The sequence below is a fragment of the Solanum pennellii genome, chromosome 8 (assembly GCF_001406875.1).
Source record: "Solanum pennellii chromosome 8, SPENNV200".
In the NCBI taxonomy this organism is placed as follows: Eukaryota; Viridiplantae; Streptophyta; class Magnoliopsida; order Solanales; family Solanaceae; genus Solanum; species Solanum pennellii.
The window spans coordinates 940204-952262 of record NC_028644.1 but is presented as its reverse complement, the minus strand read 5'-3'; the positions used below and the strand labels follow the sequence as shown (position 1 = coordinate 952262).

Here is a 12059-nt window from a genome sequence, read left to right as displayed (position 1 = left end):
ATCGGACCCCGACCTGATCCGACTCGAAATTTGAGAGTTAGGTCGCGCATCGAGGTCAGAACTCGATTTCTGAATCAAAAATCCAAAATCGGATCCCAAATAATTATCGAAAATTTGTATCAAGAACTTGAGTTGGGATGAAAAGTTGAGGTGTGAGTACTCGGTCAACTTCTTTTTTAGATTTATTATGTGTCACCACAGGTGAAGCTAAGATTTTTAATTTATGAGTTTTGAATTACAATTTTTTTTTGGTTTATTGAATCTTTGAACATATTATTTATGTCCATTGATTTAGCTTCTATAGTGTTGTACATCTCCTAGCTAGCTACTTTTGGCATATATAGTAAAGATAATAAATCGAGTTTTATGTGATCATTTTGTCGATCTCTATACACGTCTCATAAAATCATTACCTCTAATACTATATAATTTGGCTAAGTCAATCAAATCATTTTGAACAAGCCTACATTATTTTCTCCGAAAAATCTCAAGTTATCCCATACATCTACCTAATATGTAACTTCTCATTATGTTCCAAACTACCCTATATGAGGTTTTATTCACATAACCTCCAAATATAAAGTTTAAAATTCCTCCCTAATAACATCTTTAAAGTGCTTTCCCTTTCTAACCATGACTAAATAATAATAATAAAAAATACTACAATGCCTTAGAGATATGTCAACCTTCAAAAAGAAATAGTACTGAATGTCTTTGTGTTGCCAATGTTAAAAATACTTCACAAAAAAAAAGAAGAATCTTTTATGTAATCGTGGTGCCAAGAACAACTTGACTAATTTCACGAGGTATCTTTTACCTCCCATCAAGTACAGATATCTAGTAACTCTACCCTCGAAAACTAGGATGGTTGGAAGAAAATCACCTTGTATTTTTATCTCCGTTGGACTTTGAACCATGAAAAAGAATCATTCAATTTGCATTAACATCAAATGCAACAGCAGTAGAAAATTATTAACAAAAAAAAAAACTTTGCATTTACACTCCATAGATCTTCAAATTTTTCATAGATCAACAGTATATCCAACCGTTCATACATATAAACTGTAGATATGTAATCTGGAGATTTCAAGATTGTGTTTTCAGGAAGATCAACAGTTCAACTAAAAGGAAGTTCCATTACTATCATCATCCCGCATTAACTACTCTCTATCTACCGGTAAGTTGGTTGGAAATGAAGGTTGACCATAGCAATAGTCCAAAGAACTCACCATGATCAACAACTCGAACAATGAGATTACACATACTGCTTTGGCATGCTTCAAAAGTATGTCAGCCAGCAAGTGGATTAGCATGAATGGTCACCCGGTTGAGCCTGATCTCGGCAAGGGGTTTATCACCTGGTCCTGTTGGAGTCTGCAAAATTTAGAAAAGAAGTGACTTAGGTGATAGCCAAACAAATGACACTACTTGTAAGGGTCATATAGAGCAACATATATACTGAAAACAGAATATCTCTGTCTGTTTTATAAGTAATAATGCTGAATAAGATCCAAGAATCACCAATGAACATAACTGCTAGAAAACGGTAGATTACTCTGCATGCAAAAATGAGTGTGCATCAGTCTGGGCGTACCTTTTCCATGAGATCAAGAACCTCAAATCCATGTATCACTTTCCCGAAGATGGTGTACAATCCATTGAGATGTGGTTGCTTGGCATACGTAATGAAAAACTGACTCCCATTGGTATTAGGGCCACTGTTGGCCATTGCCAACATCCCTCTTGCATTGTGCTGAATGGAATACAAAACACACAGGATTCAGAAAATTAAAAAGAAGCAGCTGCTGACATTTAAGAGTGAATAAAGACAAATCCAACACGCTAGACATAATGCATCATCGACATAGTGTAGTGCACATATAATCAAGATCCATATTGACTAGTTTGGCATCAATTTAATCAAAGCAAGAAACCCCCAAGAAGCAGTCGAGGTGCCAAACAATTGAAAACAAGAATAAGGGAAATAAGAAATCAGAACGTTCTTTCTTTTTAGAAATAAGAAATTTTATTAAGGGCATCATGTAGATGCAAAGAAATAACAAAAAAAGTGATAAATACAAATAGCTCCAATGCAAGTGAGCCAAATTATTCTAGGAGCTAACCAAAAAAAAATGCTCAGGGGAATTTACTGGGGAGAGGTAACTACAGAGTAACAGAAGGCATCTAAACTTCAGTGCATGATTTGTGAAACTACAGAATATCATTAATCAGACACCAAAGTTCTTATTAAATTTTTAAAACAGAGGATCATATCATTAAATTACCATGAAACAAGCACACATTGCACTTGCAAAGCTAAACAAACTCTTGTTAAAGGTGTAACAGAGGCTACAGCCCATATTACAGAATCTCCTAGGTCTACAGGATCACCAATAACAATGTTCTATATCAAGAACAGGTCAAACTTGATACTGTATAAGGATGATTTAGGAAGTTGCTGAATATATTGGACAAATATCCACAAGAACAAATGTTGCAACAAGTACCTTGAGAGACTCCCTTATCTCGTCATTGAACTTTTTTCCCCAAATACTTGTCCCACCTTTCCCAGTACCAGTTGGATCACCACCTTGGATCATGAAACCCTTTATGTTTCTATGAAATATGGTCCCATCATAATAATCACTTGAGCATAACGCCAAGAAATTCTGCAACCAAAGGGCACTTAACATTACTACCAATGATATCTCAACCGTCCAATTAAAACAAACACCAAATATTACTAGTTTCACCACTCAACCTAATTAAAAAATGACTGCTTCCAGATGAAAATGGAACAAAGTATAAACCAAAAAGAAAAATGATTCTGCAAGCAGTCATGGCTTTAAGGGAGTAAGTAAAATATCATGATACGAGAGGACTTTCAAGTTTCAAGGAGAGAAATAAGTCTATTTATACCATGAAGATTATGCTTTTTAGGTTATGAAATAATGTTTACCGCTTCATAAGTCCCTCTATGTACCCAAGCATATGGATAAGGAATTGGACATACTACTTCATGCACTTCGTTGCATGGGATTGAACATACGTATTATACAATGGTACACATCATACGTAAGAAATTTGAACTACAGTTTTATGTACATGAATGTACCATAGGCCTATGGATTAGGAATTAGAAATACTGAATCAGACTCTAGGTACCGGGTAGTATGTAAATGAATATAAGTGATGTGCAACGGTAAATATATTAGAAATGAGCAACTCAATGTTTTAGACGTTTTTTGATGTAGTTCAATAGATCTCAACAAAGTCATACCGACATCCTCGCTGTTGAGACAGGAACATTAATGTGAGAAAACCCGGTAATAGATTGATCATGGAGATATCCTTCTCAAAAAATGATGGATTATTTCAGAAATATATAATCTTGTAACTTTCTGCTATAATAGTGACATTAAAAAATTTTGAAAAGCCAATCATGCTAGATAGATCCATATGCAGAATATACAGCATCCAATAAGAGCAAACAAATTTCTCTGTGCCTGCACGGCTGCGGTGTGTATCACAGAATATATCAATCAAGTAAGCATACGCTGAGGGCATCTGATCTAGGCCTGACAAAGAAGTAATCATCATTAGTTGCCTATGTTCTGTCATGATTTGTTTCAACTAACTACTAATAAAAAATGTTGTTTCAATTAGTTGAGGTAAGCAAGTTCAGAAATGTAGCTATGACGTTTGTCACTTAATGCTTATGGCATTTTCTCAATTGTAACCTCTCATGTTGAAGATATTATGATCTGTTACTTTGATTTGTGAGTTTACAATCATGGTCTATTTCTATTTTTTATAGACTGATGGAAGGAAGCACTTCTCTTTGTCTTGCGATGAAAAGTTATAGACATACAAGAAGAAATGGTTTAGGATAGGGGTACCTTGGCTAAGGGACCTAGGTCACCTTAGCAACTGTTTGGGGTTAAGCAGCCAGAAGGAATAAATGAGTATGCACTTGAAATTCATATTGGACTAACCTCAAGGCAATGATAAGGCTAATTTGGCACAAACTCATACTTCAAGTTGTTACACCTACTGTTTTTGAAAGCCAAGGGTTTGTCTCTTAAACAGATGAATCAATGTGAAGCAATGGGTTATCACCTCATTGATGAAGTGATAAGTTTAGAGGCGTGTGCGCTTCAAATAATGACAAGTTTTTGAAGGAGGATTGATGCAGCAACAACTGTTTAGCCCATCTCGGTCCAGTAAACATAGAACGTAAGTAAGAGAGACTTATGGTCGAACTGGAAGACATTTGGGCTATATATGGCTTGTCAAAAGGAAAATTTGATTAAAAAGTTTAACATTTAAGCATGAAGAAGTTCAGCAGGAGAGAAAATGGAAGAACAGTACAGGCATTAAACAAAATATACAGATGAGTGGTAAATCCTTCCTTAACAATGAATCAAGACAGCATAAATGAATGTCCATGGATTCATAATATAAAGATCTTATAAGATCAACCCTGAATCCCTTACTGCGTTAAACCTTTCAGATCCCCAAAAGTCAATGCCAACAGAAAAACCTTTGAATTTATATAATAGGGAGGAATAAATGGCTTTGGGATGTTACATGGATAATAATGATATCTGGAGGAAGCTGATTATTGCTATATATTGTGAGAAGAATGAATGTAGCCACTATAGATCAATGCTTCAGGGAGACTCTGTAAGGTAAAGATACATTTTGTCTCGGGTAAAGCTGTTATAGTATACTGTTGAAAAAGATAGGTCATAGGGATAATATTTGGCCTAGGAAGATAATTTGGAAAACAAAAGCTCCAATTATCGCTAGCTTGTTCAGGATGGACTGCAATCTGGCGAGTATGTCTAACTCAAAACTATTTACAGCAGAGGGGGTTTTCTTTGTGCAGTAGATGCTACTTATGCTAAGAACACCTGGAAACTACAGCATTTTATTTGTGTCAGGAGCTTATTATGATGCTGGACATCTCAAAGGGTACCCAAAGAGTGAAGCAGATATGGAAGATCACCCCACTGTGCATCTTCTGGACCTTATAGCTGGACAGAAAGAAAGCACGAAGGCCATAGAATTCACATCTCTAGAGACGAAATTAAATGTTTGCATGATCTGTTTTATTGGTGTAAAAGCAATTTATTAGTTGGTCAAGACCAATACATGGATTTTATAGAGTTGTTAGTAAGAATAGAGTAGCAACTTGTCTATTTGGTCATCGTATGAGTCATGTTTTGTTTTATACCAGCTAGGTAAACTTCCAACAAAATTTACCCTATAAAAATAATAGTAAGGAAATAATGTAAGAATTATTATCAGATGGATGCAACAAATGATTCCTCATTGCTAAATATCCAACACATATAACGAAGGGGAAGAAGCCCATGTGTCTGGAGCTATGCCACTGAAGAATCATTAACATTTGGGGATTACAAAAAATTATGAATTCACGGTGAGTAACTAGAGAATACCTAGAGCAGGAGACAACTCTCTCAAAGAAATTAGGCAAATGGCCCCCTAACTTCAAAGGACAGGATGCCTACTCACAAACATATCAAAGTGACCAGGCTCGGATTACTTTTTACCAAACATACACATACACTCAAAGTCCTAAGACCATGTATGAGAAGGGGTGAAGCCCGCACAGTGCTCAAAGAACAAATAAGTTGGTGACTTAATGATAGGGGAGCTGGGGACCAAAGCCCCCTGTGAAAGGTACAGAACTCTTTCTACTAGAGCAAGCACGGGAAATAAAACTATTATCAAACGTGTTGATCAAATGATTTTACCTCTGCTGGACCTAAGCTGTAAAGTGGGAACTATAAGGTTAAGGACAAAACTACCACCCACTACTATATTCCACCAAATTAGAAGAAGAACAACACTATCAATCTGCAAACAAAGTTCTTAACTTTTTGCAACCAATTTCTGGGAAACATAGAAGCAAACAGCTAATGAACCCCCACCCCAGCCCGCCCCTCCAGCCAGAGCTAGAGTGCTGCAAGGGGGTTCAAATCACCTTTCTCAAAATATTACATGTATACACTGTCAAAATCATTTTTTATATATAATAGATTTTGAACCACCTTGAATTCTTATGATATTTAGTTCTTTATATTTTGAATCCCCTTAGTGCAAATACTGTTTCTGCCACTCCCGCAAACGCCAAGACAACCACAATAACATACCCAGTAAAGTCCCTCGAGTGAGTTCTAGGAGGGTAAAGAACCACCCAAGAATTGTTAATGTCTTCCAGAATTAGATTAATTAGTCAAACTCCAAGTCTACAATAGCCAGATTCTCTGAAACCCTTCTTAGAGAAAAAGTGAAAGACAAGAATTCAGCTTTAGCTTACTTACAACAAAATTAATATCATAAAAATCCAAACTTTTTAAAAGAAAATTAAGAACCTCTGCTGTTCTTGGCACTTCATCACAGAAAAGACAAGAATTCAACTTTAGCTTACTTATAACAAAATTAATATCATAAAAATCCAAACTTTTTAAAAGAAAATTAAGAACCTCTGCTGTTCTTGGCACTTCATCACAGAAGATTTCGCACTTGATGTCACCTAGATTTGTATGAAGTGTCACTGACTGCAAAAACACCAAACATTTGCTAAATTTAGTGATATCAATTTCAATTTCAATAACAACAATAAAACACAAAAAATATCACAAAAACACGAAAAACTCACCATATTTTTGCTGCTTCTGTATTCAGATTACTGGAGCTGTTCTCTGCTTAATAGAAAAAGAAGCAAAATTTGACCCGACCCGTTTTCTCAATTAGTCTTTCGGGTTTTTTCATTTTACCCTTTCACCCAATCCTATATAAAAACCCTAATAACCTAAAACAGAGTGTTAAAAGAAAAAAAAAAGTTGCACTAACGATAGCGATATATGTGAATCGATTCTATTTCTATCACTGAAATTGTCAGATATATATATTGAAAACTCCGCAATTTGCAGAGTATAATTATGTTCGAGATGATGAAATCGATTTTATGGGAAGAGGAGCTAAGAAGAGACAAAGAAAAATCGGAGAGTCAACAAGAAAATATAAGTATTTCGTATGTAAAATGTCCGAAGCGAAATGCTCCATAGTACTTAATAGATTTGTAATCTTAAATATCATATTTTGTGAAAATTTCTATGTATGTAGATTGGAATATCTTTAGTTTTTGTATTAAGGCTGTATTTTTTGTTAGTATTATCTAACTTAGTACTATTAATTAATAGGTATTTTTTATTTTAATCATTTGATCGAGACTTCTAATATTAAATGAGATAACACAAGGACGAAAATAAAAATATAGCGTTAATAGAGACTAAAAATATAATAACTATTGTTTGTAATTAGTGAACTTCTTTTAGTTTCTATCTCTGTGATTGTTGTTTTATTTGTTGAGAAAACTTTTATTAAGTAAATGATTCTTTAATTATCGATAAGATTTCGATTTAATATAAAAAAAATTAAACTCTTGGTGATCTTAAAATTAGCAATAATCTTCGAATATCAATTTGTTCATTTAAGAGATGAAGCATTCGTTAGTCGATAGCTCAAAATTAATCGGTATAAAATTACGTAATAGCATACTCAATTAGCACTAGCCTAACGCCATATTTGCTTGTCTCCTTTAAATTAAATGATTAGACGGAAGCTCGTTGTAAGCTTTAATCGTGTGATCTTAAATATTAGACGGGTATCGAAATGCCCTTATTTATATCCTAAATCACAAAATTGCCACTAAAATAACTCCCTTTTAACTGCCATAACGGAACAGACTCTATCAGCTAAAAACTTGAAAAATGAACCAGTCAATCCCCGTTTTTTCCTTGCATGTAATTATAACCTTATCCATACCCTTTTTCGTCTTTTCACTACGAACCGGACTACCACACCTTCCCGACCCATGCAACCGGCCGCCGGCGGATCTCCGATCACTCCAAACCGATCAAACGACGGTACTAATCAACGGCTACTCCGAACACCGGATTCCACTTCTCCACTCAATCGCCACCACTTACGCCGCCGCATCCTCCGTAGCCGCAGTCATCATCCTGTGGAGCAATCCTTCAACTCCGTCACAAATCCTCTCAGATCTCTCCCAAAACCTCTCCCTCTCCGCCGCAAGCGCAACACCAATCACCATCGACCGTCAACCTTCCTCCAGCCTCAACCTCCGTTTCCATCCTCACACATCAATCACCACCCGATCCGTCCTCATCTGCGACGACGACATCGAACCGGACACAAACTCAATAAACTTCGCTTTCAACATCTGGAAATCCAACCCAGATCGGTTGATCGGATTCTTCGTCAGATCTCATAACTACGACATAACCCATAAATCCTGGATCTACACAATGGAAACCCAGAAATACTCAATCATGTTAACAAAATTCATGATATTAAACTTCAATTACCTCTATCAATACACATGCAACAAAGAATACTCAAAACTGAAACTCATAGTAGATGAAAAGAACAACTGTGAAGACATATTGATGAACTTTGTGATAGCTGAGCAAGTGAAGAAGGGTCCGATAATGGTGGGTGCGAAGAAAGTGAGGGATTGGGGAGATGCGAGGAATGAAGGTGAAGGTATGAAGGAAAGAGAAGTGGGTTTGAGTAGTAGAAAAGGAGAGCATAGAAAGAGAAGAGGAGAGTGTATTGGTGAGTTTCATAGATTATTGGAGAAGATGCCATTGAAGTATAGCTATGGAAAAGTGATGGAAGCCATTGGAGAACAAGGTTTATGTGAAAAAGGTGGTAAGTTGGTGTATTGTGATAAACAAATTTTTTAAATGAAATTATGACAATTTTCCTAAAAATTTTTTCTTCCAATAATATATAATTCTAAAAAAAAAAATTAGGAGAAATGTTACATAAAATTATTTTAGAAAGATATTATTAATAACAAAATAATATGATAATATAAAGTACAAGAAATAATAGAAATCGAAAAAACAAATATTAGAATAGTATAAATGCGGTTATTATGTGGGAAACTGAAACGATACATTACTATCTACTTATATGTTACGTTAGTCCCATCTATCGATAAACATTTTATCCGCGCGATAATCAAATGAATATTATATTGAGAAAGAATCTGTTAAGTTTAATATGTGTCATATTTTGTCTAAATTACATGTCCCCAAATAGAAGAGAAAAGTGACTTAACCACTTTATTTGAACATCAATGTTTGGTTATAAAAATTTCAAATTTGAACTTGAATTTAAATTAGAAAAACAAGTAACTTGTTTCAATGTCTAGTAAAGTGCTTTGTTACTAAAATAATTTGTACGTTAATAGACTCAAACTCGAGACTTTTGATTATGAACGAAAGAGTAACTATCCCTACCCAATCCTAATTGATACTTCATATATCTTTGGGTACATTATAATGACGAAAAAAATTTAGTCATTCAAAAGCAACACCATTTGGATACACATTTTCCCTTGTTATAAATAAATTTATGTAAGAAAGAAAATCACATATAAAATCAATCCATTCTTAAATTACATATGTACTTGCTTTCGTTAGAGCACAAGTACCACTCGAAGATTGTGATAGAATGGATAGTATCTTTTTACCCATAATCAGATGTTTTCGGGTTCATCCAAGACATAAAGAAAACTTATAAATAAAAAGTGTTCTTCTACTATCTACAAATGATCCTATGAAATTTACATAAGATGATAAATAATCACTCCTATGCAACCAAAGGGTAACATATCCATGTTACTAAGCCCAATTGCCCTCTCTAATTTATTAGTATTTTCTTTTGGTGGATGAAGAGGGGAGGTGGCTTAGCCTTTGTGCTTTATTAACAATATTTCCACCAGCAACAACACCAAGTAACACTGTCCATCAAGACTAGAACATATGAGAAAAAATCACCTACTGTTTTTGTCTCCGCTATAAACTATAGCTGTATCAAGGTTTGGACTTGTTCTCTTCCTGTGCATAGAAGGATTCATAAGTTGCCACTCTGGTTTTTGATTCAGGTAGCTCCATTTCTTCACTGAATTCCATTGTCATTTTCAAGAAGTCTCTCTTGTGCAACACTTCCCATTCCTACAAAGGTCGATTTCCATAGGCCATCAGAAAAAATTAAGGACTTGCTTTTACAGAACATTGGTTAAGAGGAAGCAACTTTGACTCTCTATAATTTAGTCCCTAGCACAGAACGGCGGAACCATGATAGTCAAAATATAAAGAAATAAATACACAAAGAAGTCAAGGGGATTCAATATATAGTATGTATATACAATATATTTGTTTAACCTATATATACAGGGTAATTTCCAACAAAGGGGCGTCAATTGACACCCCTTGGACTAGTGTGGCTCGCCATTGCTAGCACACACACATGCACATAATTTGGTATGAGGGCTATGGGGGCCTAATATTGTTCTTACTCCCAATCCTCCCATTTACTGAAGTAAAACAACAACTGTGCCTCAACTCGAAGCAAGCTGGGTTCAGCTATATGAATTCTCACTTTTCGATTATCTAAAGTAACATAAAAATAAAATCCCTCACTGAAGATACTACAGAATAATTAGCAATGAATTTACTCCAATAGTCCAATTGATGGAGAAAACTATGAACATTTTCAAGCTCAAATGAAAACTCTGTTTAAAATTCAAAAGATTGTGGAAGAACAGTAAAGGCTTATTGGAAGATAGATGTTGAAACTCAAAAGTATAAAGCAGCACAATGGAAACATGAGGCATGCTAGAGAACTGTTGTTATCCAGCAAAGGTAAAGTGCACTTCTTTTTACTTGAATTCTGGGTGTACATGATCTAAAGAAGAAGAATAAAGACTATACATCTGGGGTATGTAAAAGTTTATCTCTACTAAACCACAAGAAATGGATCTAATTGTTAAATGTGAAGACAAGATATCAATTTAAGTTGGCCTAAACTTTGGCAAGAGACTCCTATGTCTTTGGAGTTCGATGGAGAAGCTTTTCGAAGGTTTGATAGTCAGCCTTTAAATCTCTCAAGATTTTTCAGATTTTGTAATACCCACAATCCCAAGAACTCAAATTTTCTCAACGTTGTCCCTTGAACAGCAATACTCTAGCATATTTTCCCCTAGATTCATTTTTGGTTGATCCGATGCACCAGAGCCTCCTTGGGAGGTATCTGGAAGAATTTTGACTGGAATAATATCAACTCATGCACTCTTGCCATTACAAGGAAGCAAGTTCATTGAGTAGAGAAATGTAGAATGAGAAGACAAGCAAGAAAGAGGAACTTTTACCAAAATGGGTCAAAGAGCATAAAAAAGTAATAGACTGCACATACCTAACAAGTCCTAAATTAAATATGATTATGTTGTATTGTTCCTACAGTAAACAAAGACTTTATATGTTGGTAACTTATGACACAGCCAAAACAAAACTCTATTGGAACCACTTGGGGAAGGAATGGTAAGAGGCCAAGATTCCTGTGTTTGAATTCATACATGGATCTTCCACAATTTTGTTCTAGATCGCACACTACCCTATTATACGCTGATGCAGAAACACGTCCATTATTTCCTGGTCTACTCACAGGCAGAGATATGTAGATTATATGCTTGTAAATTTTTTACCAAATCCCAGCACCTACTTTGGGCTTAAGATCAGGCAACCAAAAAAATAGATATAACCCTTTGCAACATAATGCACTTTCTAAATGCAAGGTCCAATCAAAATGAAAAGAACCGAAGACGGGACAGGAAAAAGTATATCCCTTCTTCATATATTAGTACAACAAGCAATGAAGGGAGAGGCAGATATATGAGCTCACAAATTTACCTCAAAGTCCCATTCCCCATGTAAATCTGGATCCCTGTTGTTAACCCAAACATATGTTTCAACCTGCAATGTCTTGGAACTGTCCTGCAAAACAAAGACATAGTTCATCAAAACTGAACAATATTGCAAAATGAAAATAAATAAACTATCACACTAAGTTCATGCCACAATCAAACAAACAAACAGGAGTGCTCCCAAATAAATCACTGTAGATTTTCGTAAAGGTGGGGGGGGGGGGGAGGG

The 12059-nt window shown here is 35.2% G+C and overlaps 3 protein-coding genes across 3 annotated transcripts in view; 1 reads left to right on the top strand and 2 right to left on the bottom strand.

The window, feature by feature from the left end:
- Positions 1-975: 975 nt before the first annotated feature.
- Positions 976-6837, bottom strand: LOC107027022 (peptidyl-prolyl cis-trans isomerase CYP18-1). Its single transcript, XM_015228177.2, has 5 exons — positions 6692-6837; positions 6516-6590; positions 2508-2669; positions 1595-1753; positions 976-1374 (listed from the first exon to the last, which is right to left on the bottom strand). The coding sequence occupies exons 1-5, from the start codon at positions 6692-6694 to the stop codon at positions 1291-1293; spliced, it is 483 nt and encodes a 160-aa protein (XP_015083663.1). The 5' UTR covers positions 6695-6837; the 3' UTR covers positions 976-1290.
- Positions 6838-7553: 716 nt separating this feature from the next.
- LOC107027220 (glycosyltransferase family protein 64 C3) lies at positions 7554-8831 on the top strand. The gene has a single exon (XM_015228401.2). The coding sequence runs from the start codon at positions 7806-7808 to the stop codon at positions 8802-8804; it is 999 nt and encodes a 332-aa protein (XP_015083887.1). The 5' UTR covers positions 7554-7805; the 3' UTR covers positions 8805-8831.
- A 646-nt stretch (positions 8832-9477) lies between these two features.
- Positions 9478-12059, bottom strand: part of LOC107027006 (AIG2-like protein D) — a 5749-nt gene continuing 3167 nt past the window's right edge. The window contains exons 4-5 of the mRNA XM_015228161.2: positions 11817-11900; positions 9478-10082 (exon numbers count right to left, since the gene is read on the bottom strand). Coding sequence (XP_015083647.1) covers positions 9942-10082; positions 11817-11900 — 225 coding nt within the window. The 3' untranslated portion in view covers positions 9478-9941. The remainder of the gene's footprint in view (positions 10083-11816; positions 11901-12059) is intronic.

What these genes read in the sequence shown, in the direction of transcription:
- LOC107027022 (XM_015228177.2), bottom strand. An exon ending in AAGTGCCAAGAACAGCAGAG is followed by an intron (nt 2,670 to 6,515) that starts GTTCTTAATTTT and finishes CTTTGGTTGCAG; the next exon opens with AATTTCTTGGCGTTATGCTC. An exon ending in AGATAAGGGAGTCTCTCAAG is followed by an intron (nt 1,754 to 2,507) that starts GTACTTGTTGCA and finishes TATTCCATTCAG; the next exon opens with CACAATGCAAGAGGGATGTT.
- LOC107027220 (XM_015228401.2), top strand. Translation starts at nt 7,806, where the DNA reads ATGAACCAGTCAATCCCCGTTTTTTCCTTGCATGTAATTATAACCTTA.